The sequence below is a fragment of the Enhydra lutris genome, unplaced genomic scaffold, assembly GCF_002288905.1.
Source record: "Enhydra lutris kenyoni isolate GAN:26980312 unplaced genomic scaffold, ASM228890v2 scaffoldscaffold3, whole genome shotgun sequence".
In the NCBI taxonomy this organism is placed as follows: domain Eukaryota; kingdom Metazoa; phylum Chordata; class Mammalia; order Carnivora; family Mustelidae; genus Enhydra; species Enhydra lutris.
In genome coordinates, this window is record NW_019154087.1 from 22,046,974 (window position 1) to 22,073,385 (window position 26,412).

Sequence of the window (26,412 nt, forward strand, 5' to 3'; positions counted from 1 at the left end):
CCGACGCCCAGGGCAAAGGGACCCCCAGGAGGGATCAGGCGGAAAAGGCCCGCCGCGGAGGCAGCCGGGGGCTTGCGAGGGAGGCGCACACACGCGACCGGGAGCCCCGGGGAGCGCCCAGAGGCCGCGCCACCATGTGCGAGCTGTACAGCAAGCAGGACACCCTGGAGCTGAGGAGGAAGCACATCGGGTGAGGGCTCCAAAGCCGCGAGGAGAGGCGCAAAGCGGGGAAAAAACTAGCGCAGGGGGCGTGAAGCCGCAGCCAGGGAGGTAGCGGCGAGCCGGACGGCGACAGGGCTGAGGCCGGCGGGGTGCACGCGAGAGGCCACCTCCCAGCCGCGCCGCACCTGCGCACGCGCGCCGCCGCTCGCCCCCCGCGCCCGCCCCGGGTGCCCGCCGCCCCTCCGCGCGCGCTGTCCGGGCGCTCCGCAGCCACCGGGCGCTTCGCAGCCACCGGGCGCTTGGGGGCTGCGGGCGGCGGGAAGAGTTGACCCGCGAGGGTTAATGCCCCAGGAGGGGAACTCCAGTCCAGGGATGGGCGCTGCGAGGGAAGCTGGGTAGCTCTCCGCCAAATCCCACCAACTCGAACATTCCTCCAAACTAGGAACTGAAAAAATATTTTCGATACTGGCTATGAACAGAAACGAATTCTGACAGCTTTTGCTAAAAGTGAACTTTTTCTTCTTCCATTTTTGGTTAGATAAAGGGCTAATCCAGGCAAGTTAAAAAAAAAAAAACAACAAAAAACAAAACAAAAAAAACCCCTTACAACCACTTTCTGAAGGGTAAAATGCCACTTACCCACCTTGGTCTCCCAAGCTGTGCCCTCAGTACAATGAAAAGGAGCAGTGTTCTCTCCAGTCTGCTTTTGCTTCGCCCGTGTTAGAAACGACTCGGTAGAAGACTGGTTAGAGCACGGGACTGAACGCGGAGTCTGGCCTGGGCTCTGGCCCTAGTAGGGTGTCTCGTTACCTGCGTGACCTCTGTCAGATTACTTTCATTTCCTCTTCTGTGGAAGTAGGAGTAACATTCTGCTTCACAGGAGCCAGCAAGGGAGATTAATAAGCGTTAATAATAACAATCTGGTTTTTAAAAAGGCACCTGTAAATATCAATGATGACTGTGGCCACTGTCAAGTCATAGGCCGGCAATAGTCACACGTAATTAACAAGCAGTGTCGCGGGTGAACGTGAGAGAGGACTGGGACATAAGAAAGAAAAGAACTGGTATTCTCTTCTGAGAAATACTAGGCGGCTGCTCCTACTCATCTCCTGGTCTCAACCCGGGAAGTTTCTAGATGGCCTTTTTGGAGACTGGCTGAGCTCTCTCACCTCCACGCAGGGAAAGCCAAAATGGTCCAATTCCTCCCTCATTACCCAGCCACCCCTTGTCCTTTTCTTTTTCTTTCTTTCTTTTTTTTTTTTTTAAGTATTTACTTGACAGAGAGCGATCACAAGCAGGCAGACAGAGATAGAGGAGGAAGCAGGCTCCCCGCTGAGCAGGGACCCTGATGCGGGACTCGGACCCTGATGCGGGACTCGGACCCTGATGCGGGACTCGATCCCAGGACCCCGAGATCATGACCTGAGCTGAAGGCAGAGGCCTTAACCCACTGAGCCACCCAGGTGCCCCCCCTTGTCCTTTTCTAATCACCACTCCATTCTGTTAGTTTTCAATCCTGCAATGTAGTTAGAGTCCAGTGCAAACCCAGTGATTTCCACTGTGAACTGAAGAAATTCTGTGAAGGGAGGAATATAAGCAGGGACAGCCTGAAAGAATTTTACCTGAAGTCTGAGTGGCGAGGTGGAAAATACCCTTAGCAAGAGAAGGTGAAGTCTGCAGTTCACAGCCCACATTCATGACAAAGGTTTGCTTTGGCTTTTAACTCAGAGGTGTAAACTAACAGCTGGGATTGAACCAATAAGAAATTCTCATTAAATATTGCTTCCCATTTTAACTGATGATGCTTAATCTGAGGCAATTTTAAATTAAGATTACCTATACACAATAGTTAAAATACCTTCTAAACACTTGCATATCAATTTAATATATAAACATTTAGTTACTCTCCAAAATACCTGCAACGCCTGTCACATATTTTTGTTTCTGCATGCAAAATCACCAAAATAAAAATAATATATTCCAGGGACGCCTGGGTGGCTTACTGGGTTAAGCACCTGCTTTAGCTCAGGTCATGATCCCAGGGTCCTGGGACAGATTCCCTCATGGAGCTCCTTGCTCAGCGGGGAACCTGATTCTCCCCCTGCTTGTGCTCTTTCTCTCTCTGTCAAATAAATAAATAAAGTCTTTAAGTAATAATAATAGTAATAATAAGTATCTATTACATTTTAGTTTCTACATGTCCGTAGGGCCAACATCAGAAAACTTTGTGATGGTTCTATGTTGCTAAGATTTATACTCCAGACATTCATCCAAATAACCAAAAATATGGATGACCTTTTATTTTGCTCTAAATAATGGATTAAGAGGTTAAAAGAATAATTGGATTTCATTATTTAAGAATTGAAAATCTCTTTGGTACAGGACAAATACCCTTCAAAAGACTTGGAAATGGTCTACTATAAAAATCTTTTTTATAGTATTTATTACCAATTTATTTATATTTAGCTCTCGGTGCTATTCATTTCTTTATCAATTAGATTACAAAGGGAGCAAGAGAAAGCAAGCAAACACTGTTTTGGGCTGCAGTATAGAACGGTCTACTTTCAAATTCTGTTTTTTTCCATTTCCTGGCTGTAATCTTGAACAAGTTTCTTGATTTTTCTGTGCCTCAGTTTCCTCACCTATAAAAATGAGAATGATAATAACCCCTATTTCATAGGATTATTGGCAGGATTAAATGAAATGATATTTGTAATATTTGTCAGGTCCTGACACATCATAAACCTCAAAAAAAAGTTTGTTTGTTTGTTTCATTTTCTGGTAGAACAAAACGTCCCAGAGGAATATTAGTTATTGGTTTGTGTAATTAGAATTGTCAGAGTGAACCCAGGTGCCTCTAAACAGTTGTCAAATCATGGCAAATTTAATATAACAAACATACGAAATGTGAGCAGGGTCACCAATGGGGGATTAAGGTAAAAGTTTCCAGGCTAATATGAAATTAAAAAAAATAATAATAATAACGTATGTCACCCAGGTTGTGTTTTCCCTTTCCTTTATGTAGCTATAAATTTCCACTGATCATGACCTTCATTGAGAAGGAAAAACACTGAGCAGTTCTTCCAGATCAAAGTGTTTCCTTTCCTTATTTCTAGACCCTCATGCAAAGTTTTTTTTGCTGAGGATCCCATCAAAATAGTGCAAGCCCAACGCCAGTACATGTTTGACGAGAGAGGAGACCGGTACCTGGACTGCATCAACAATGTGGCCCACGGTAAGTATCCTGTCTCTGTTGCGCTTGGAAGGGTACATTTGTGGACTGGGGCAGACATGGCACCACTAATATCTGCCCCGGGAGGTACAGGGGCTGCTGTTCCTTGGCTGGACGGGCCCATAGTCCTAGCCCAGAACAGGTTAACAGCACAGTATGGGGAGAAAGAAGCTCATCTTTTTCCCCCCCTTGCTTCAGAATATCACCAACTTCCCGGGAATTTAGAATCCTCATTCCTTTTCTGGGTTTTTGTCTTCTGCATTTTAGTGGGACACTGTCATCCAGAAGTGGTCAAGGCTGCCGTGAAGCAAATGGAGCTGCTAAACACGAATTCTCGATTCCTTCACGACAATATCGTGGAGTACGCCAGGCGCCTTGTAGCAACCCTGCCGGAGGAACTCTCTGTTTGCTATTTTACCAACTCAGGGTATGTTTCCAGCTCCCCCCCGCCCCGACCCCATTCCCCCCAATCTGTTTTTATACGCCCCCACACATACCTTTCTTCTTGATTTCCTGGGGGAGCCCAGACATCTCAGGTTTCCGGAGATTCTTGCCATTTACTAAGTGACCACACGATGGGGCCCTGATGGTTCTGTTTTTTGGCTTTACTTCCTGAGCTTGTGGTCGATAGGCTCTCCAACAGTGTGTCCTAGGGGATTGACCCAGCCACTGATGATTAACGTGAGCGTGCCATTCAACTCCTTATGACTGTGGCTTCCTTGGAGAGAGATGGGGAAAGAGTACTTAGCATGCTTTACTATCTCTGAAGGTTAGATACTTGGGTGGTAACTATGGCAAAAATATCCAAGCCTGGGGTTCCTAAGATAAAACCTAACCTGTCAGATGGCTCTCACCTCCTCAGGAAGTAGAGTAAGTAGCTAAAGAATCAGTGGGCCTCCGTAGTTTCTTTAAGGCATGAATGAGGGGTTTTACAAAAGAAGAATTCTACTGAACAAGCTGTAACTTCTGTAAGACTTTTGATTGACTTGTTTCTTAGGCAATTTCCTCAACACAAATACAAAAAAGGAAGGAGTAAGTTCAAAAGAATGGATATGTTCCAACTTTTAAATTCTGTAAATTCAAGTTATATATCCATTTTGTGGGATATTATGCAGACCTTAAAAATATGTTTTTGGAAATACACGTCTACTGACGTGAAAAGCTTGCAACGCAACTTTATATTGGGATTTCCTCTGTGCATACAGTGTACACTTGTATTTTTGAAATTAAGTATAAGTGGATTAAAACTATTGGAAATTCTGTAAATGTTTGATTCTGTGATTCTGTGATTCACTTCTGTCTTTGCAATGAGATTTTAAAACCAAGTTTAAAGATCGTCCCTTTTTCTTAGTAAAGAGTTAAGGTATTTTAGGATCTAATTTATTGTTATAAAGCATCTTTGCCTTCAATAAATTAAATACCATCATATTTGACTTTCACTTCTAAAGAATCCTATACTGTCAAAGGGGGATTGCCCCAAAGACTGTCCCCAGAGACTGGAGATGATAGAATCTGGGCAAGTACAGAGAATAATCTTGAAGTTAAACAGACTTTGGTCTGAATGCTGGCTCTATCTCTTAGTAGCTGTGAGAACTTACTCTGCCTCATTAACCTCTCTGAGTCTCTTTCTTCATCCACAAAAAGGAGAGGGCAGCACTTGCCTTGCAAAGGAGTTAGGAGAATAAATGCATGATGTTGGGCGGATAATAAACATCCCACTTGTGATTATTTTCTTCTGTGTCTGACTCGTGTCTTTAGGCTGTGTAAACCAGATAGAAAATTATGAGCCTTATTTTGTCCATAAGGAGCTCATCCCGTATTGGGTCAGTGCAACATAGTTCAGAGGTCTGTTAATGGGCTCTCGTTCTCCCGTTCCTCCCTTCAAGATCAGGCTTAATGTGGGCTTCCTAACATCCTCGAAGTCAGACCCTACTCACGCGGCTGAGTTGGGCGGAAGTCTGAAATGAGCAGCGTATCCTTTGCACCAGGTTTCTTCTCTGTGTTTCATTCTTTTTTTTTTTTTTGATTTTTTTTTTTTATTAATTTTACTTTTTTTTAAACATATAATATCTTTTTATCCCCAGGGGTACAGGTCTGTGAATCGCCAGGTTTACACACTTCACAGCACTCACCATAGCACATACCCTCCCCAATGTCCATAATCCCACCCCCCCCAACCCCCTCCCCCCATTAACCCTCAGTTTGTTTTGTGAGATTAAGAGTCACTTATGGTTTGTCTCCCTCCCAATCCCATCTTGTTTCATTTATTCTTCTCCTACACCCTTAACCCCCCATGTTGCATCTCCTCTCCCTCATATCAGGGAGATCGTATGATAGTTGTCTTTCTCCGATTGACTTATTTCGCTAAGCATGATACCCTCTAGTTCCATCCACGTCGTCGCAAATGGCAAGATTTCATTTCTTTTGATGGCTGCATAGTATTCCATTGTGTATATATACCACATCTTCTTTATCCATTCGTCTGTTGATGGACATCTAGGTTCTTTCCATAGTTTGGCTATTGTAGACATTGCTGCTATAAACATTCGGGTGCACGTGCCCCTTCGGATCACTACGTTTGTATCTTTAGGGTAAATACCCAGCAGTGCAATTGCTGGGTCATAGGGTAGTTCTATTTTCAACATTTTGAGGAACCTCCATGCTGTTTTCCAGAGTGGTTGCACCAGCTTGCATTCCCACCAACAGTGTAGGAGGGTTCCCCTTTCTCCGCATCCTCGCCAGCATCTGTCATTTCCTGACTTGTTAATTTTAGCCATTCTGACTGGTGTGAGGTGGTATCTCATTGTGGTTTTGATTTGTATTTCCCTGATGCCGAGTGATGTGGAGCACTTTTTCATGTGTCTGTTGGCCATCTGGATGACTTTGCAGAAATGTCTGTTCATGTCTTCTGCCCATTTCTTGATTGGATTATTTGTTCTTTGGGTGTTGAGTTTGCTAAGTTCTTTATAGATTTTGGACACTAGCCCTTTATCCGATATGTCATTTGCAAATACCTTCTCCCATTCTGTCAGTTGTCTTTTGGTTTTGTTAACTGTTTCCTTTGCTGTGCAAAAGCTTTTGATCTTGATGAAATCCCAATAGTTCATTTTTGCCCTTGCTTCCCTTGCCTTTGGCGATGTTCCTAGGAAGATGTTGCTGCGGCTGAGGTCGAAGAGGTTGCTGCCTGTATTCTCCTCAAGGATTTTGATGGATTCCTTTCTCACATTGAGATCCTTCATCCATTTTGAGTCTATTTTCGTGTGTGGTGTAAGGAAATGATCCAATTTCATTTTTCTGCATGTGGCTGTCCAATTTTCCCAACACCATTTGTTGAAGAGGCTGTCTTTTTTCCATTGGATATTCTTTCCTGCTTTGTCGAAGATTAGTTGACCATAGAGTTGAGGGTCTATTTCTGGGCTCTCTATTCTGTTCCATTGATCTATGTGTCTGTTTTTGTGCCAGTACCATGCTGTCTTGATGATGACAGCTTTGTAATAGAGCTTGAAGTCCGGAATTGTGATGCCACCAACTTTGGCTTTCTTTTTCAATATTCCTTTGGCTATTCGAGGTCTTTTCTGGTTCCATATAAATTTTAGGATTATTTGTTCCATTTCTTTGAAAAAAATGGATGGTACTTTGATAGGAATTGCATTAAATGTGTAGATTGCTTTAGGTAGCATAGACATTTTCACAATATTTATTCTTCCAATCCAGGAGCATGGAACATTTTTCCATTTCTTTGTGTCTTCCTCAATTTCTTTCATGAGTACTTTATAGTTTTCTGTGTATAGATTCTTAGTCTCTTTGGTTAGATTTATTCCTAGGTATCTTATAGTTTTGAGTGCAATTGTAAATGGGATGGACTCCTTAATTTCTCTTTCTTCTGTCTTGTTGTTGGTGTAGAGAAATGCAACTGATTTCTGGGCATTGATTTTATATCCTGACACTTTACTGAGTTCCTGTAAAAGTTCTAGCAGTTTTGGAGTGGAGTCTTTTGGGTTTTCCACATATAGTATCATATCATCTGCGAAGAGTGATAGTTTGACTTCTTCTTTGCCAATTTGGATGCCTTTAATTTCCTTTTGTTGTCTGATTGCTGAGGCTAGGACTTCTAGTACTATGTTGAATAGCAGTGGTGATAACGGACATCCCTGCCGTGTTCCCGACCTTAGCGGAAAAGCTTTCAGTTTTTCTCCATTGAGAATGATATTTGCGGTGGGTTTTTCATAGATGGCTTTGATAATATTGAGGTATGTGCCCTCTATCCCTACACTTTGAAGAGTTTTGATCAGGAAGGGATGCTGTACTTTTTCAAATGCTTTTTCAGCATCTATGGAGAGTATCATATGGTTCTTGTTCTTTCTTTTATTAATGTGTTGTATCACATTGATTGATTTGCAGATGTTGAACCAACCTTGCAGCCCTGGAATAAATCCCACTTGGTCGTGGTGAATAATCCTTTTAATGTACTGTTGAATCCTATTGGCTAGTATTTTGGCGAGAATTTTTGCATCTGTGTTCATCAAGGATATTGGTCTGTAGTTCTCTTTTTTGATGGGATCCTTGTCTGGTTTGGGGATCCAGGTGATGCTGGCCTCATAAAATGAGTTTGGAAGTTTTCCTTCCATTTCTATTTTGTGGAACAGTTTCAGGAGAATAGGAATTAGTTCTTCTTTAAATGTTTGGTAGAATTCCCCCGGGAAGCCATCTGGCCCTGGGCTTTTGTTTGGAGATTTTTGATGACTGTTTCAATCTCCTTACTGGTTATGGGTCTGTTCAGGCTTTCTCTTTCTTCCTGGTTCAGTTGTGGTAGTTTATATGTCTCTAGGAATGCATCCATTCCTTCCAGATTGTCAAATTTGTTGGCGTAGAGTTGCTCATAGTATGTTCTTATAATTGTCTGTATTTCTTTGGTGTTAGTTGTGGTCTCTCCTCTTTCATTCATGATTTTATTTATTTGGGTCCTTTCTCTTTTCTTTTTGATAAGTCTGGCCAGGGGTTTATCGATCTTATTAATTCTTTCAAAGAACCAGCTCCTAGTTTCGTTGATTTGTTCTATTGTTTTTTTGGTTTCTATTTCATTGATTTCTGCTCTGATCTTTATGATTTCTCTTCTCCTGCTGGGTTTAGGGCTTCTTTCTTGTCCTTTCTCCAGCTCCTTTAGGTGTAGGGTTAGGTTGTGTACCTGAGACCTTTCTTGTTTCTTGAGAAAGGCTTGTACCGCTATATATTTTCCTCTCAGGACTGCCTTTGTCGTGTCCCACAGATTTTGAACCGTTGTGTTTTCATTATCATTTGTTTCCATGAATTTTTTCAACTCTTCTTTAATTTCCTGGTTGACCCATTCATTCTTTAGAAGGATGCTGTTTAGTCTCCATGTATTTGGGTTCTTTCCAAATTTCCTCTTGTGATTGAGTTCTAGCTTCAGAGCATTGTGGTCTGAAAATATGCAGGGAATGATTCCAATCTTTTGATAACGGTTGAGACCTGATTTAGGACCGAGAATATGATCTATTCTGGAGAATGTTCCATGTGCACTAGAGAAGAATGTGTATTCTGTTGCTTTGGGATGAAATGTTCTGAATATATCTGTGATGTCCATCTGGTCCAGTGTGTCATTTAAGGCCTTTATTTCCTTGTTGATCTTTTGCTTGGATGATCTGTCCATTTCAGTGAGGGGAGTGTTAAAGTCCCCTACTATTATTGTATTATTGTCGATGTGTTTCTTTGATTTTGTTATTAATTGGTTTATATAGTTGGCTGCTCCCACGTTAGGGGCATAGATATTTAAAATTGTTAGATCTTCTTGTTGGACAGTTCCTTTGAGTATGATATAGTGTCCTTCCTCATCTCTTATTATAGTCTTTGGCTTAAAATCTAATTGATCTGATATAAGGATTGCCACTCCTGCTTTCTTCTGATGTCCATTAGCATGGTAAATTCTTTTCCACCCCCTCACTTTAAATCTGGAGGTGTCTTCAGGTTTAAGATGAGTTTCTTGTAGGCAACATATAGATGGGTTTTGTTTTTTTTATCCATTCTGATACCCTTTGTCTTTTGATTGGGTCATTTAGCCCATTAACATTCAGGGTAAGTATTGAGAGATATGAATTTAGTGCCATTGTATTGCCTGTAAGGTGACTGTTATTGTATATTGTCTCTGTTTCTTTCTGATCTACTACTTTTAGGGTCTCTCTTTGCTTAGAGGACCCCTTTCAATATTTCCTGTAGAGCTGGTTTGGTATTTGCAAATTCTTTCAGTTTTTGTTTGTCCTGGAAGCTTTTAATCTCTCCTTCTATTTTCAATGATAGCCTAGCTGGATATAGTATTCTTGGCTGCATGTTTTTCTCGTTTAGTACTCTGAATATATCATGCCAGCTCTTTCTGGCCTGCCAGGTCTCTGTGGATAAGTCTGCTGCCAATCTAATATTTTTACCATTGTACGTTACAGACTTCTTTTCCCGGGCTGCTTTCAGGATCTTCTCTTTGTCACTAAGACTTGTAAATTTTACTATTAGGTGACGGGGTGTGGACCTATTCTTATTGATTTTGAGGGGGGTTCTCTGAATCTCCTGGATTTTGATGCTTGTTCCCTTTGCCATATTGGGGAAATTCTCTCCAATAATTCTCTCCAATATACCTTCTGCTCCCCTCTCTGTTTCCTCTTCTTCTGGAATCCCAATTATTCTAATGTTGTTTCGTCTTATGGTGTCACTTATCTCTCAAATTCTCCCCTCGTGGTCCAGTAGCTGTTTGTCCCTCTTTTGCTCAGCTTCTTTATTCTCTGTCATTTGGTCTTCTATATCGCTAATTCTTTCTTCTGCCTCATTTATCCTAGCAGTGAGAGCCTCCATTTTTGATTGCACCTCATTAATAGCTTTTTTGATTTCAACTTGGTTAGATTTTAGTTCTTTTATTTCTCCAGAAAGGGCTTTTATATCTCCTGAGAGGGTTTCTCTAATATCTTCCATGCCTTTTTCGAGCCCGGCTAGAACCTTGAGAATCGTCATTCTGAACTCTAGATCTGACATATTACCAATGTCTGTATTGATTAGGTCCCTAGCCTTTGGTACTGCCTCTTGTTCTTTTTTTTTGTGGTGAATTTTTCCGCCTTGTCATTTTGTCCAGATAAGAGTAGATGAAGGAGCAAGTAAAATACTAAAAGGGTGGCAACAACCCCAGGAAAATATGCTTTAGCCAAATCAGAAGAGATCCCAAATCATGATGGGGGAGAAAGGGATAAAAAGAGGTTCAGAAAGAAAAAAAAAAAAAAGAAAAAAAAAGAAACAATTAAAAAAAGAAAAGGAATAATGAAAAAATATAAAAAAGAAAAAAATATATATATTAGATAAACTAGTTAAAAAACGTTAAAAAAGAAAAGGGTAAAAGTTAAAAAAATTTAGCAGAAGAAGAAAAATAAATTGAAAAAGAAAAAAAATTAAATTAACTGCAAGGCTAAAGAATCATGGGGAGAAAGCCATGAGTTCCGTGCTTTGCTTTCTCCTCCTTTGGAATTACGCTGCTCTCCTTGGTATTGAAACTGTACTCCTTGGTAGGTGAACTTGATCCTGGCTGGGCTTCTTGTTGATCTTCTGGGGGAGGGGCCTGTTGTAGTGATTCTCGAGTGTCTTTGCCCCGGGCAGAGTTGCACCGCCCTTACCAGGGGCCGGGCTGAGTAATCTGCTCGGGTTTGCTTTCGGGAGCTTTTGTTCCCTGAGTGCTCTCCGTAGAGTTCCGGAGGGCGGGAATGAAGATGGCGGCCTCCCGGTCTCCGGCCCGGAGGAGCCGAGAGCCCGGGGCCCCACTCCTCAGTGCGCCCTCAGAGAACAGCGCCGATTTACTCCCGTCACCCTGCCTCCGGCCGCGCTCCGAGCTGACCGAGCCTGCGACCGGTTCAAGGTAACCCCGAGCTTAGAGCTTACTCCTCGGCTCTGTCTCTGTAGCCGGCTTCCCTGTTCTAATACTTGTAAGCTCTGCGACACTCAGACACCCCTGATCCTTCTGTGACCCTGCGGGACCTGAGGCCACGCTGACCCTGCGTGGGCTTCACCCCGGTTAAGCCTCTGGAGCGATGTCCCTCAGCGGAACAGACTTTTAAAAGTCCTGATTTTGTGCTCCGTTGCTCCGCCGCTTGCCGGGAGCCGGCCCCTCCCCCTGCGGTCTATCTTCCCGTCGCTTTGGATTCACTTCTCCGCCCGTCCTACCTTTCAGAAAGTGGTTGATTTTCTGTTTCTAGAGTTGCTGTTCTTCTTCTCTTCGATCTCCCGTTGGATTTGTAGGTGTTTGCAATCTTTAGATAAGCTATCTAGCTGATCTCCCGCTACCTGAAGTAGTCTCAGCCTGCTACTTCTCCGCCATCTTGACTCCTCCTGTGTGTTTCATTCTTTATTGAAGACATCTGGGGAACTTGTATGAGAAGGATGAAGTGAGACTGCTGGGGGTGGGGGCAGACTAAAGGGCAAAGAGAGGACTTGTACTTATTTCTCCCCTACATTTCTGAAAAACTGGGATCTTACAACTTTTGTAATTAACATTTTGAAATATTTTGAAAAGGACTTACGTCACCTTGACCCCTCTCTGTGTTCTCTTAATAGATCTGAAGCCAATGATTTGGCCTTACGCTTGGCTCGGCAGTTCAGAGACCACCAAGATGTGATCACTCTTGACCAGTAAGTTTGGGATGTAAGACTTCTAAACAAGAAGCTCCTTCAAGAGACAAAATTGTATCGATCCTGTCCGTGCTGATACTACAAGCACTCGGGGAGGAGGGCAGATATATGGCACCATGATTTTATTGTGTACCAAGGTATCAAGGCCAGCCAAACCCTAAAGAATACTTAATTCCATCAAATTCCTGCAAACGGGGGAGTCTCTCTTGAATGCTATGACCGTGGCCTCATGGACTTTGCCTGAATCACTGACCGTTTATTGAGCCTCACTAATGAGTAACTCAGTATTTTCCAAATAAAAATATAATTAATTTCTTCAGACTCTATACGTTCACATCACCATTGTGATGACCCACTGTAATCAATTCGAAAGATAACAATGTAGAGCAAATTTTGAAGAAAATAAGAAACCAAGTAAAAGATAGTCCTTTCTCGTTCGTTTGCAACAATTACCAGCCATTATTGAATTTCATCTCCTTAACGTGACTTCATTCCATTTTAAACAAGAAAGCTAACAACCCCATCTTTAAGATTTTTTCTTTTAATTTTCTTCCTACTTCTCCACCCCACTCATCTCAGTCACAGAGGGTTAAATTGAGCACATACCTCATTTCTCGCCCTTATATAGGCTTCTCTTGTTTTATGTGTTGGGTCATATATTCACTTTCTTTCCTGCCTTAACACATTACCACAAATGTAGTGGCTTAAGCAACACAAATTTATTTCCTCACAGTTCTGTACAACAGAAACCCAAAATGGGTCTTCACTGGGCCAAAATAAAGATGTCAACGGGACCGTGCTCCTTCTGGAGGCTTCTTCTGTTTCCTTGCCTTACCCAGCTTGCAGAGGCTGTCTGCGCAGGGGTCCCCTCTTTGGAGCAACCATTCCACCAGTCCTAACATGGCCCCCATCCTCACCTCGCTTCCCCTGCCTCTGACTACCGTCCTGCTGCCTCTTCCTTTCACCTGTAAAGACTCCTGTGATTCCACTGAACTCCCCACCCCCCAGGATTATCTCTCTATCTCAAGATTCTTAATTTAATCAAACCTGCAAGACCCCTTTGCCATATGACATATTCCTAGGTTCTCGGGACCAGAATTCATATTCTTTGCCCATTTTTCTGTTGGGATTCCCTTCTGTTTCTTGATGGTTTGTGTTTGCTTATACAGTCTAGATCAAAAGATCTCAAACTTGACTGTGTCTTAAAATTATCTGGGAAAAAAATTCTTTAAGTTCCAGTGCCCAGGCCCCACCCTAGACCAATTAAAAAAAATCAGGGGTGGATCCCAGGAAACAGTATGTATTTTTAAGTTTCCCAAGTGATTCCCAAGTTTCCCAAGTGATGCAGACCAAGTTGAGAATGGCCATTGTAAGCATTAATCTCTTTAAGTTTGAAACATTTCAAATATCTTTTCCCACTGTATCATCTGTCTTTTAGCTTTGTCCATGGTATCCTTCAACTGAAATCTTTAATTTTAATCAAATCAAAAAGATAACATTCTCATTGTATAGTTTATGTGTTCTATGTTTTGTTAATATCGCTCCCCCTACACGGACCACACCCCCCCCCCAGATCACAAAGATGTTTTCTTCTTTTTCTTCTCCTGCCTCTGTGAAATCCACCAGGTGTCCACTGCATTAACATTTATGTGTGGAGGTGTCTCTGAGCTGGTGTCTGTCCCAGTCTTCTCTTTGTTCTCATTCTGATACATACTTACTGTCACATACATATCATTCTCATACTTACTATGGTTCTGTAGCATCTTTAATTTTGTTAAGGGAAGTCCTCTCTGTTTTATCTGTTTGTGGACTTTTAAAAATTTCTTTTCCAGATCTCCCACTTATGCCTCTGAGCAAGAAACAGAAAACTGTATTTTAAGCAAGAGAAAGAAACCTCACAGTCACTTGGTCACCTCTCAATCTTAGTTCTTCCTGAAGAGATCTTTTGCTCTTAACAAGCTGTATTTGTCCAGCATATGCAATCCGACATCCCACAGAAACGATTCCTGACAGAAACACAACCCATTCTGTGATAAAAAGTTGATTTTAAAATTCACCTGAATATAACTGTCAAATACATTTAAAGAATACATACTTAGCAATTTTCCGTGAATCTATAGAAAATAATTTTTGTCTAATAAAAAATTAGACACTCTAATTCAGCACATGTAATATCATCCTAAGAAATTAAGTTTTCTTTTCCTGCTTAAAAAAAAAGTCTATGAGGATCCATACTTGGTTTCCTCTGTGTTTTATTACATGATTAAGGAGAACTGGACAAATGAAGTGGCCAGTCTTGCCACAAAGAACTAGATCCTTTACAGTTAAATCTGGCACTAAGGTTAAGATTCTTCTAGATGATACACATTATTGTTTTTCATATACTACAAAAACTCCCTTCTCTGAATGATTTTGGTTACTGTCCTTTTTCTTTTCAGCGCTTATCATGGCCACCTGTCCTCTTTAATTGAGATCAGTCCATATAAATTCCGGAAGGGCAAAGATGTCAAGAAAGCATTTGTGCATGTGGTGCGTATCTTAGAGTCCAAGAATCAGAAAGCTGGTTCTGGAAGAATGCCTAATGATATAATCCAGCTCAATCCTTTCATCAAAATGGAACTGTGAAAAAGAAACTAAGATCTAGAGCAGTTATGCGACTTAGCACAGTCGAAAAGCTAGTCAATGACAGAATGTTGTTTAAAATCCACTGATGAGTTTTCACAATCAACTTAGTGTGGTGGTAGCGAAGGCTGTTATTCACAGCTATCATTTTATTTTGGTCTTCAGTTTCTTTTCCTGTCTACTGATGCCAGCTTGAGATTTGGAGTTGAATCTAGTGTGTATGAATATCTCAAAATTAAACTGCTCTATGCTAAAGCATTATGTAGAGTTATGAAGTAAAATAAATAATAAAGAAAATAGAGAAACCAGTCAAGTTGTTTTTGAAACATTAAAACTCTGGCAGTTTAATTAAGGATCAGTAGACTTTAAGAGAATCGTCAATTCCTTCTTTCAAAATGATAAGACCTGGCATCAGTACTAAGGCATTCTAGTGTTTGCAATGATTACAATTTGCTATAGAGTTGGTAAGTGTTGTATTATTTTCGGTGTAGAATAGTTAATACAATGTTCATCCCTTGAAACTTTCAAATACGATAATCACACTTATGGATGTGAATTTGCTCTTGATTCGAATAGGGATGCAGTCTTGACTTATAAAGGTCTAGGAGCAAATCCAAGTTCCTGTTCATGATACCAAGGTCTTGGTTTTCACAGAATTCAGAAATGTTAAGGAAACAGAACGAAAAAACCTAGAGTCACTTAAACTCACATAATCACCTTTCCAATATGCTCTTGTGGGGAAATGCCTTTTTTTTTAGAGTTCATTTGTCCCAGAAGTAGATATTTTCACAGTACTTTTTAAAAAAGGTTTTATTTATTTGTCAGAGAGATAGAGAGAGAGTGAAAGCACAAGCAGAGGGAGAGGCAGACAGAGGTAAAAGCAGGCTCCCAGCTGAGCAAGAAGCCCAATGTGGGGCTTGATCCCAAGACCCTGGGATCATCCTTCTTTGCCGTAGATCTTAAGAAACTACCATTTGGTTGTTTCCAGGCACCAACTCCAGATACTTACAGAGGCAAATACAGAGAAGATCATGCAGACCCAGCCAGCGCTTATGCAGATGAAGTAAAGGAAATTATTAAAGAAGCTCATAACAATGGAAGGAAGGTTTGTATTTACAGCTTTGGAAACAGCTTACCATCTTTTGTAAAGAGGATCCAAATCACTGTGACACATTGGCGAGGTGGAAAAGGATTAGATCTCAATTCCTTTCTGTTTATTTCTGCTTACATTTCACTTGGTTTGTTTCTCAAAAAGTGCATTATTATGATCAAGCCACTAAGACTATCTATTTTTATTTATTCTGGAAACGCAATCACTATGCCTGTTTTAGAACTGGTGGCCTAATTTCTCACTTTCCCAGTGGGATGCAAACTCTGCCCCGAAGAGGTACGGGAGAGGCCCATGGACAGACTCTTCCAAATGAAAATACCATGGGGTAGGGGAGTGATATAAGAGGAAGGGAAGGGAAGAGGCCCAGTGGCCCTGGGGCCTTTGAACCAATGCAGGCTCCCAGGCCCAGGAAGCCTTGCTGCCTCCCTTGAACTAGTACAACTTTCCTGAAGCTGCAGAGCCTGCGTTAGCCAAGGCAGAGCAAATGTTTCCCCAACCTGAGCTGGGCTTCAAAGACAGAACCAGAATCCTCCACAGTAAGAAGAAGAGTTTCCATTTTTTCAGTCTTCACCCTACTCTCTTCAGCTTAACATAAATTTCCAGCCTGTTTGGGGGTTACTCATGTGGAGTTTTAAAGTGACTGGACACATGTTTTGCCTTTAAACTGGCTTATGGCATAAACAGGGAAATTAAAAAAAATTTTAATGAGATAAAAATGAAGACTTTACTTTTTCCAATGTAAATATTTTTATCCTAGTGACTGGAGAGTCATTTGCATATCTCCAGATGTGACATCTGTGTAGCTGGCCCTCAGTGCTCCCTGTTATGGGGACCTTCATATGCCTTTCTTCTTCAAGGGCAGCCCATCCCTCCTTACACGAATGGTAGAGAGTGCTTCCAGGAAAAAAACAAAACAAAACAAAACAAAAACTTTACATTACCAAGATCACATGGGTTTTTTTTGCTGCTAAAAGGGTATGGATAACTTTTTGAGAACATTAACATCCAGTAGTTATGGACCCGATGCTGTCCTGTTAACAATGCTGAAAGCAATGAGAAAATAAAAGATGGGTGCTTCAGAATAATAGATGTGCTTACAAAGTCGGAGGAGTTTAGAGAAGCAATCTCGTAAGTCCAGTGGCTTCATTTTATAGCTACTAAATGAAATATTTAAAAGTGAAGAACTTAAGCCGAGGTAGTACAGTTACTGAGATGTAGTCTGGATGAAAACCTCTGTTCTCTTGACTTCCTGTCTCATCTTGTCTGTGCGTTCTCTTCTTGGTTCGTTGTCACCTATTTTCTACTCCTCCTTTCTTCCCCTCTAGAGCATTTCCTCTGCAATTCCTCTTGTGAATTGCCTGATTCCGTTAAGTCCGGTTCAGGGTAAGAACTAGAAATACAGCTCAGTAACTAATGCGTGTGGCCCACAGTCACCCTCCTCTTTTCCCAGAGCAAATTCCAGGCTCAGGCTGTCCTCATCACCCAGCTGGGGAAACAGGCACCATGGTAATGGGTTTAGTACCTGGGTAATTTTTTTAGAAGATTGTGTCGAAGACGGATCAAAACATCATTTTTGTTCAGTTGATCCTAATGAAAACACTGCATTTGAATTAATAATGGGGAACCGGAGGTTGCCCTCTCCTCCGTTTCTCACACAGTGGTTTCACCGGTACTCTAGAATTTCAGAAACGGATGAATTTCAGATCAGTTGCTTTTCCAGCACAGACATCTATCTCTTCTTGTCTTTGTCACCACATGGCCTATTTGCCTCTTGCCATGGGGCCATTCCCAACCATCTTGCAAATAACCTGCTCTGTAAGAAGTCCTCTTTTTTAGGGTGTTCAAGGGGGACCTAATGGACTTTGACCCCATCTTCTCTTGTATAGATTGCTGCCTTTATTGCTGAATCCATGCAGAGTTGTGGCGGACAAATAATCCCTCCAGCAGGCTACTTCCAGAAAGTGGCAGAGTATGTACCTGACTTGGGCTCTCTGGGTCGAACTGAAGTCTTGGTGACAGTTCTGCAAGGCCGTCCTGGTTAAAATATCAAAGTACTTCCGGACTAGCTGGCAAATAGCCACTTCGGCATACCTGCCACACCAGGACTCCCCAGAACCTCTCCACCTTCCCAAGATCCAGCAAATAAAGCGTTTATATGTGTTCCGGCAGGGGGGGCCTCCGGGGCTCTGCTCCAGTCCCCAGCCTGGCATCCTTTCTGGCTGGTGCCCATGCTTTACCAATAAGTAAACATTTGAAGACTAAGCCTGCTAAACACTACTTCTTGTTCATGTCTTTCTCTTCCCACTTAAAATGCCATAGTAGGGCTTACTCAAAGCAGCACAAAACTGAATAATAAGAACATGTCTACTCTGGAAAGTGTGTGATTATATTTCAAAGTCAGTGACATCATGCAGATGTCACTGGGGATTTGAGCACAGAAATGGTTTTGACAACTATTTCCAAACCTCAAGTTAACAACATTTTTTTATTCCTCCATAATCTGTATCTTTGTGGGTGGGTTTGGGGATTCTTGGTGACCTGAAGACCCAAGATTTCCCTTTTGCTTTTCAGATATGTCCACAGAGCAGGAGGTGTGTTTATAGCTGATGAAGTTCAGGTGGGCTTTGGTCGAGTTGGAAAACATTTCTGGAGCTTCCAAATGCACGGAGAAGATTTTGTTCCAGATATTGTCACAATGGGAAAACCAATGGGCAATGGTCACCCAATGGCATGCGTGGTAACAACCAAAGAAATCGCAGAAGCCTTCAGCAGTTCTGGGATGGAATATTTCAATACGGTAAATGTTGGCCTCCCGACTTATGCTAAGAAGGAAAAATACTGTGTTCTTACACTTCTTGCCATTGTAGTAAAGAATAAAGAATAAGGTTCAGTATTGCCAGCTAACCACCCCAGGTCCTCAGCCAGACTTCGATCTAACCGTATTTCATCCTATCTGGCATAATTCTCCTTGTATTTTTCCCTGTGTTTCTTTCCCCTTTCTAGAATGATTAATTGTTCCAGTGATAAATGGTTGCCTTGCTCAACTCTAGAGGTTATGATGTTTCACCCACAGATGATATGATCTTCTTTATTTTATATCACATTTAAATTCCCCAAACATTTCCAAAGTGTTTAGATGATACAGTACTATAAATGTTATATGGCTGTCACAGGAGATACTAAATTTTTTTATCTTTAGGAAGTTTTATTTCCTTGGTTTTACCTCCCAAAAGTCGTGAACTTTAAGCTTGGAAAAAATTATTATAGTTTGTGCTGTATGTGTCATAGGACTTGTGACAACTAAAAGTAAGAATCAAATCTAAGGACATAAATTATTTGTAGAAAATGTCCTTGCTTTGCTGTTTTCACATAACTGTTCAGGTACAGAAGCCCGTATCCCCCTCACTGAACCATACTCTGAAATCCTTAGCTCCCAATGCAGTGTCTGGTTTTTGTTTGGTTGGACTAATAAATTCCCTGATAGTCCTCCATACCAGTCATGCAGCATGGAAAATATAATTTGGAATGAATTTTTACTCAGTCATAAACAAATAAAATCACATTTATATTCTAAATCTAAAAAGTTTACAACACAAGGGAAAAATTATTGAAATTATATCTCTACCTGCTTATGTATGAGCCAAATTTCTCATGGATGAAGCAATACCACTAATTCAACCATTATGGTTTTTTAACCTTTTTTCTACAGTACGGAGGAAATCCAGTATCTTCTGCTGTTGGTTTGGCTGTCCTGAATATAATTGAAAATGAAGACCTTCAAGGAAATGCCATTAGAGTAGGGGATTATCTTACCAAGTTACTCAATAAACAGAAGGCTAAACATACTTTGATAGGAGAGATCAGGTATGTTTATCATGAATGTGTCATGTGGTTATTCATTTTTCCAATGAAAATAGCTTAAATTTGGTCTTATAAATTTAAAATAAATTACATGAAACTAAATCTAGAAAACATTGAAAAACATTAAAAAAACCCCAAAAACTCGTTCTTAATCCAGAACACTGATATCACCACTGTTAACTTTTGGGTGTATATCTTTCTCAATTTTATACTTAAAAAAAAAAATACTTAAAAAGTACTTAAAAAGAATAAAGTAAAGAGAAAAAAACTGGATGACAAATCAAATCCAGCTTCAAATTAAACTGAAGTTGGGGGACAGTGTTAGTATTTTATGACAATTCAGTGTCTGAGAGAGCATCTGTCAAGTTTTCTTTCTTTACCTTCCTCAGAGGCATTGGCCTATTTATCGGAATTGACTTGGTGAAGGACCGTCAGAAAAGGACCCCTGCCACAGAGGAAGCTCAACACATCATCTACAAGTAAGTGCACCCCCACACCTGCCTGGTGTCCCCCTTTGAAACATGCCTCTCCCCCCACTTGAAAGCTTCCTGTACTTCCTCCCACCTCTCCAAATAAGGGAAGTTAGAGATGCATTCAATTTATAAATGTGGGCTGCTTGCATGAGAATACTGAACTAGCTCTATGTTCACACTATTCCTTTTTCTTTAAAAAAAAATATTTTATTTATTTATTTGAGAGAGAAAGAGAGCACAAGGGGGAGGAAGGGCAGAGGGAGAGGGAAAAGCAGACTCCCTGGGGAGCAGGGAGCCCATGTCCCAGGACCCGGGGAGCATGACCTGAGCGAAAGGCAGATGCCTAACCGACTGAGCCACCCAGGCGCCCCTGTTCACACCATTTTTAAATAATCTTGGTTACCAGTTATATGCACTCACGAATATTTCCCGCTCTAATTAGGATGAAAGAAAAGCGAGTACTTCTCAGTGCGGACGGACCTCACCGAAATGTGCTGAAAATAAAACCACCTATGTGCTTCACAGAAGAAGATGCTAAGTTTATGGTGGACCAACTTGATGAGATTCTAACAGGTCTGTTCGCAGACGTTTCAGATGCCTCCCCATCCCGCACCCGGTCATACGTGGCGTGACCGCGTGGTGTGTGTTCTTCTGACAGAAGGGAAGGCGCTTAGAAATGGATGGGTAACTTTATGTAGCACCAGGAAAAGATAGCTGAAAAGTAATAACTCTGTAGACTCTTAGCTCACTTTAAAGTGTCTGCATGCACTCCCACAGCTCCAGATCTGGGTTTTTAAGGAACGGACACAGCCTTATTTTTTCCCTATAATTCACTTTTTAAAAAAGAAAACTGCATGTCTGCCTTGCCCGGTGCACCACAGATGCAGTGATGTATAGAGTTTTAGCATTCTTCCCCGGGAAATAGAAGAAACATTATTAATAAAAACTATGGGTTACAGGTTAACAATTCTTTGCTATCTGATGAATCGTTCAACTTGCATGTGTATTTCACTTATTACATTTTGAGGCTTTTTGTTTGCCATTCAGAACTACCCCTGTCATAGGAATTTATCTTTTGATTACCTATATTATATAATAGGGTTCATTTGGTTTTTTGTTAGGAGCATAAATTGAACTTGAAGAGTAAACTAGTGGTGAAAACCCTGTTGGAAAACATAACATACTGTCAAATGTTAGAACACTTTCTTTGAATAAATTTGAGTATTTCCATTGAATAAAGTGAACGAGGCATACCCAGCCCAGGTTCAGCGGCCCTTGTAAATGATAATGATGAAATGTGCCAATAAAAGTCTAAGAGCAGCCGTTCTAATACGGACATGTTTTAAACGCATTACATTTACTTCTCAATTCTTCATTAAAGGTATTTCTATAGACACCAGAGAGGTCTTTTTTTTTTTTTTTTTTTAAGATTTTTATGTTATTCTGTCTTCTCCATTGTATCTTCCTTGATGTAGTTTTAGAAGAAGGCATCGGAGCCCAAAGTGAGAGTGTGATCTCTGAGAATGCTCCGTGCAGAGCAAAGGTAAGAGTCTGCTGTTCTCTTTTGGGGGGAAAAGTTTAAAACTTTGGAACATTGATTAAAAGGAAGGCAAATTTAAAAAGTTGTACGATATAACCTTTAGAATAAAATCCACCTTTGCTGGGATTGGCGTAGTGTTGTGATTTTGAGTGCACTATTACATTTCAAAGCAAGTGTCATACCGTTTGAAAGAAAGCAAGCCAGAGAGCCATTCTTACAGAATCATTCCCATACCCACCAAAAAAACCCTCAGGCCAGCAGAGGGAATCAGCAAAATATTGAGAGAAATGATAACTGATGTCCTAAGCTCCTTCCTGCTTGTCCGCAGGCCACCTGACACTGGGTTGGATTCCCACACATCACCCTTTAAAATCAGCGGAAGAATTAGCCGCGTGGCTCAGAAAGGCCAGTGTTCCGTCACGGATGGTGGCAGGGGCCTAGGAAGCCTCTGGCACCAAGTGGCCTAGTTTCTGCATTTGATGTGCTTCCAGCAGAGGGCCTTTCCATTCTCTCCCTGAGCTGCCCGGGTTTGAGAAAGCACTCCCCGGAAACAGAAAGGCGAACCCTGGAGAGGCTTTGTTACATAATTTGCTATTTGTTTATGACTTCGATGCATAAAGGAACACTCAGTGCCTTGAGCCCGCCTGCGCATACCGAGCAGTCAGCAAAGCCCTTTTCCTGGTGCAGAAACATTAGGCTCTTTGAATGAGAGCAAATGATTTGCTAACAGGACAGCTTCTGTCTCTTGGTGGAATGCAGACCAGGTCGTGAAAACCATACTTCTCTGCAGTTTGACACTTGATTATCAAATCCAGGACAGGACCGTAGCTGAGAACTGAACATACACTGACAAGGAGAAGGGAGTTCATGGGAAATCGCACATCGGAGTTAGCACCCATGTTCCTGAAATTTTGGCTCAGGATCTCGGAGTTTATGTTGACCTTGCATTTCAGATGTCTATGGGAGAGTCTAGGCAGGGTTTGGGAGGACGGCGGGGCACTGTGGTGTTGTGTGGGGCTGAGCCCTGCAGAGGTCGGGTGGGATGGAGCGGCCGCCCACTGGAGTCTGCGCACCTGTCTTGCAGATGCCAAACGAAGCACACTCACTTGAATGGCTTGATGACGGCACCTTGGACCCCAGGGAAAATCCCAGCCGAAAGAGAAATGGATTGTGCACTGATAAACATTCCCTGCTCAGTAAGAAGCTCAAGACATGAGAGATGAACACCGTAAAGCAGGATAAATGTCCAGGGTTATAGAGAATCATTGGAAGTGTCTCTTTCTCCTCCTAGCAGCTCTATCGTACCCTCTACCGGTAGAATTTGCATTCCATTTCGACGTGTAAATAACAAGGTAACGGAGTGAAAAGAGTAAGCCAAGTGATAATCAAACCATGTCAGGATGATTAGTTCAGCCTCTAGCCTGTTAATTCCTTACTGGAGATTTCCGAAAGTGCTTTATTTATTCTACTAAATTCATGCTTCAAATTGAAAATGAAGTTGGCGGCTTTACTCCGTTTCAGTGTTTGAAATGAGAGAACAAAGCACTATAGGTTCCTTAACTTTTCAGACTTATGCCTTAAAATACGAAGGAATCATTCTTCATTGATTTAATGTATATATATTTTGGGGGCTATAATAAAAGATGATGTAAACCAAAACATTTTTACTAGAAAAGTGTCCCCTTGTTTTGCGGAGAATATTAGGGCTGGTGAAATCAAAACCATTTGGAAAAAAATCGCTTACAGCCAGTGTTAAGAAGTAAGTGGATAAATCAGACCTCTGGCTGAGGACCAGGTTAGTCAAGGTCTTGAGGGTCGTGGTGGGCTCCTGGCGTCAGCAAGAAGGACAAGGAGTAAACTCAGAAACACTCGCACCGATGCAGCTGGAATAGCAGCAGTAGCCAAAGCGCTGTGTTCAGTCAGGAGACCTCAGCTCCGTGTATGTCAGGTTGTGTCCCCTTGGCAAGTCACTTACCTGTCAGGTAGGAAGTTACCTTTCAACCAGCCATCTTCCTTTCTCATCAAGTTTATCGGTACCACGCATAGCCCCGCACACGTAAGAATAGGAGCGTGCACACATACACACACACACATTTATAACCAGACACTGGACAAGGGAAGTGAGGAAATCTGGAACCTCAAGGGTCTCTTTGTAACATGCTGGTACCGTGAGACATTCACTTGGAGGCCGATGTACTTAACTGGAGGAAATCTGAATTTCCGTATTCACTTCCCATTCTCTCTCCGTGGCCTTCCGAAGACTTATTAAACTTTGTATTTTGGTTTTTGTTCCATGCAGGAGGGAGAATAATTTTGCTATGGCTGTTTCATGACAACTAAGAGGGATGTCAGGAGGAAAATTAATTGTAAAATCTTCCTTTCTGAGTTTGTGATTAATTAAAATGCTATTTTAAAAAGCAAGGTCTCATTATTAAATACTTTTTCCACCTAAAAGTTTCACTGACTCTGTGGGTTCTGGCTGGATAATACAGAAATTGGTTCCCAGGAGCTGATGAAAGGGAGGGAGTGTAGAGGTCTTTGTAGCTGGCTTCTAAGGAACAGCTAATTAGATCCTTACCAAACAGATCCACATCCCGTGAGCACCCCATGTGGGCAAGCTCAGACAGTACTTAAACTCTTTTCTTTTAGGAGAGGGTATGTATGTTCAAGAGAGCAAGGCAAAAACAACCCATACCTTTGTTACAAGTTTTCTAAGTATAAGATAATAGAAAATTAAGACTTTCTTCTTTGATATACTGCACTCTTCTTCGTTGCCTGTAAGTTAGGTTTCCATAATAAGAAGGAGAGATCTAGAAACAAGTGACACCTTCCCAAATGTGGCAGAGACTACCTGTGTGTGAGGTTCCAGGTAACTGCCTCGTTTTGGGGGTGTCAGAATTGAGGTTGTGTCAGCTCGGGTCCCCTGGATCTCTAGATTGAGTCCCAAGATAGATCTAACACCAAGATCATTGGGCGAACAACGGACTAGAGGTGGGGCCTGTGAAAGATAAAGGAGCAAACAAACAGCAGTTGTCAGGAAAAGCTTTCAGATCTGGAACGTAAGAAAAGAGAAGAGCCAGAGAGGAGATCTGAGTGGGAAGAGGCTCAGACTGAGGTCCAGCTCTGTGGAAAGTCTCTGCCAGTACGCTGGGGACTCAGGGTCGTGGACTGTGCAGACAGCTGCAGGCAGAGATGACCGGCCCTGGATGGCCCTATTGGCTTCCCTCACTGACTGGGAGCCCCCAGGGAACACTTATTCAGCCCGAATGTTGCTGCTGGTCTTGAAGATGCTGTAGCTGGAGACTGTCAGCGGACTGTACTTTTCGCCACAGGCTCCCTCTTGAAGGAGAACTGAGCAGCACACAGCCGTGGCCGCCATGGCCGGCCCCTTGTGCCGCACAGATCCACTTCCCTGCAGGTTTGGGAAGTAGCTCTTCAGTGGTTCTTGTGTATCTCTCTTCCTCAAGGAAGAGTTAGAGGAGTGAGCTTAGTGGAGCCAACTACAACTCCTGTCACTGTAAATAGTCTGGGGGCCACAACTGGTACTCATTACCTCCCTTCTCCATGACTGAAATTCCATTCACCCTGGGCAATCACTTCTGGATGTCCTGGTGGTGGTGTATCTCAAGCCCTCATTCCTAAGACACATGATCCCCTAGAAACCATGACTTTCTCAGGCCAGGGTTGATCCACTGTCTATTCACAGTTACAATTAGGCAAGGAGTACCAAGAGACATCAAAGCATACCATCTAAGCTTCACATGTATCCTGTCTCCCCCACAGTGGAAGAGCAGCCCCCACCCTTATGCAGATCAAAGTCAATGAACTCTGCCAACATGGAACCTCCAACTGCTGCTTCCTAGATGCAAGGAGTCCAAGGTGCTTATAGAGTAGCAGGACTCTTGCTTTATCTCTTAGCAAAATACACCCCTCTGGGAGCCAGAGCTTCCAACCCTACAGTTCCCAAAGTTGTAGTGATAGGAAGAACAAAATTCTCCACTGAGTCATTGATGGTTTGACCTCTTGTATCAAGGACCCTCCTGGGGACACAGTGCTTTATGGAAGTCCCTGAGTGGGTGCAGATACCACCATCTGAAGGACTACCATCCTTGTAGAGTATTACCTCTGAGCCAGTTCCAATACCCTAGCAGAGTGGTAGCTTCTGGGTAATGTGAGTATAATACAACCAGTCGATTTATTGGTCATGGGCCTACCATATACATCTTCACTGTGAAGTGAGTTCCCCATTTGATGTTTTGCGGGAGTCCAGGCTTGTGGATCAGGCATTCCACAATAACCCCTAGATTGTGGTTCTAGTCAGGCTCTGTAAGTAAACCTACACCCTAAATAGATGTTATTCTTGTGCAAATAAACTACTGGCTCTTCCAGGACAGAAGGGACCCAATGTAGTCAACATGTCACCAAGTGGCCAGTTGATTTCAAGGTTTCAAGGGTTAGTGTCATGTCAGGGACTCACTGTTGGTTTCTGTTGCAGGCAGATTAGGCAATCACAAGGGGCAAGAGCTAGATCTGCCCTGGCAATTGGGGGTCCCTGCTGTGGACTATCACCTTACCTCCATCACACTGACTTCGAAGAATCCAAGCCAGCTGGACATTTTGAAGAATGTCTTTCAATTTGAATTTGTATAATTTTGCTCATGATTAAATTCAGGTTAAACATTTTGGCAGAAAAATTACATAGGTCATATACCCAGATTCATTTTCTTTTTTTTTTTTTTTT

The 26,412-nt window shown here is 42.1% G+C and overlaps 1 protein-coding gene across 2 annotated transcripts; it reads left to right on the forward strand.

Moving 5' to 3' along the window:
- Positions 1–23,285, forward strand: LOC111156342 (ethanolamine-phosphate phospho-lyase). Of its 2 annotated transcripts, none has more exons than XM_022517121.1 (13): positions 1–190; positions 3,279–3,397; positions 3,662–3,821; positions 11,990–12,064; positions 14,503–14,593; positions 15,675–15,791; positions 17,684–17,766; positions 18,369–18,594; positions 19,507–19,661; positions 20,048–20,137; positions 20,574–20,704; positions 21,607–21,674; positions 22,756–23,285. In XM_022517121.1, the coding sequence occupies exons 1-13, from the start codon at positions 135–137 to the stop codon at positions 22,885–22,887; spliced, it is 1,503 nt and encodes a 500-aa protein (XP_022372829.1). In that variant the 5' UTR covers positions 1–134; the 3' UTR covers positions 22,888–23,285. The 2 variants fall into 2 exon arrangements, with proteins under 2 accessions (XP_022372829.1, XP_022372839.1); XM_022517131.1 differs by having other exon boundaries at positions 135–190; positions 3,680–3,821; positions 22,756–22,887.
- The last annotated feature ends 3,127 nt before the right edge of the window (positions 23,286–26,412 follow it).

Coding starts and splice junctions, on each gene's coding strand:
- LOC111156342 (XM_022517121.1), top strand. CDS start 135: ATGTGCGAGCTGTACAGCAAGCAGGACACCCTGGAGCTGAGGAGGAAG. Junction 15,792..17,683: donor CTCATAACAATGGAAGGAAG/GTTTGTATTTAC, acceptor TCTCTTGTATAG/ATTGCTGCCTTTATTGCTGA. Junction 21,675..22,755: donor ATGCTCCGTGCAGAGCAAAG/GTAAGAGTCTGC, acceptor CCTGTCTTGCAG/ATGCCAAACGAAGCACACTC.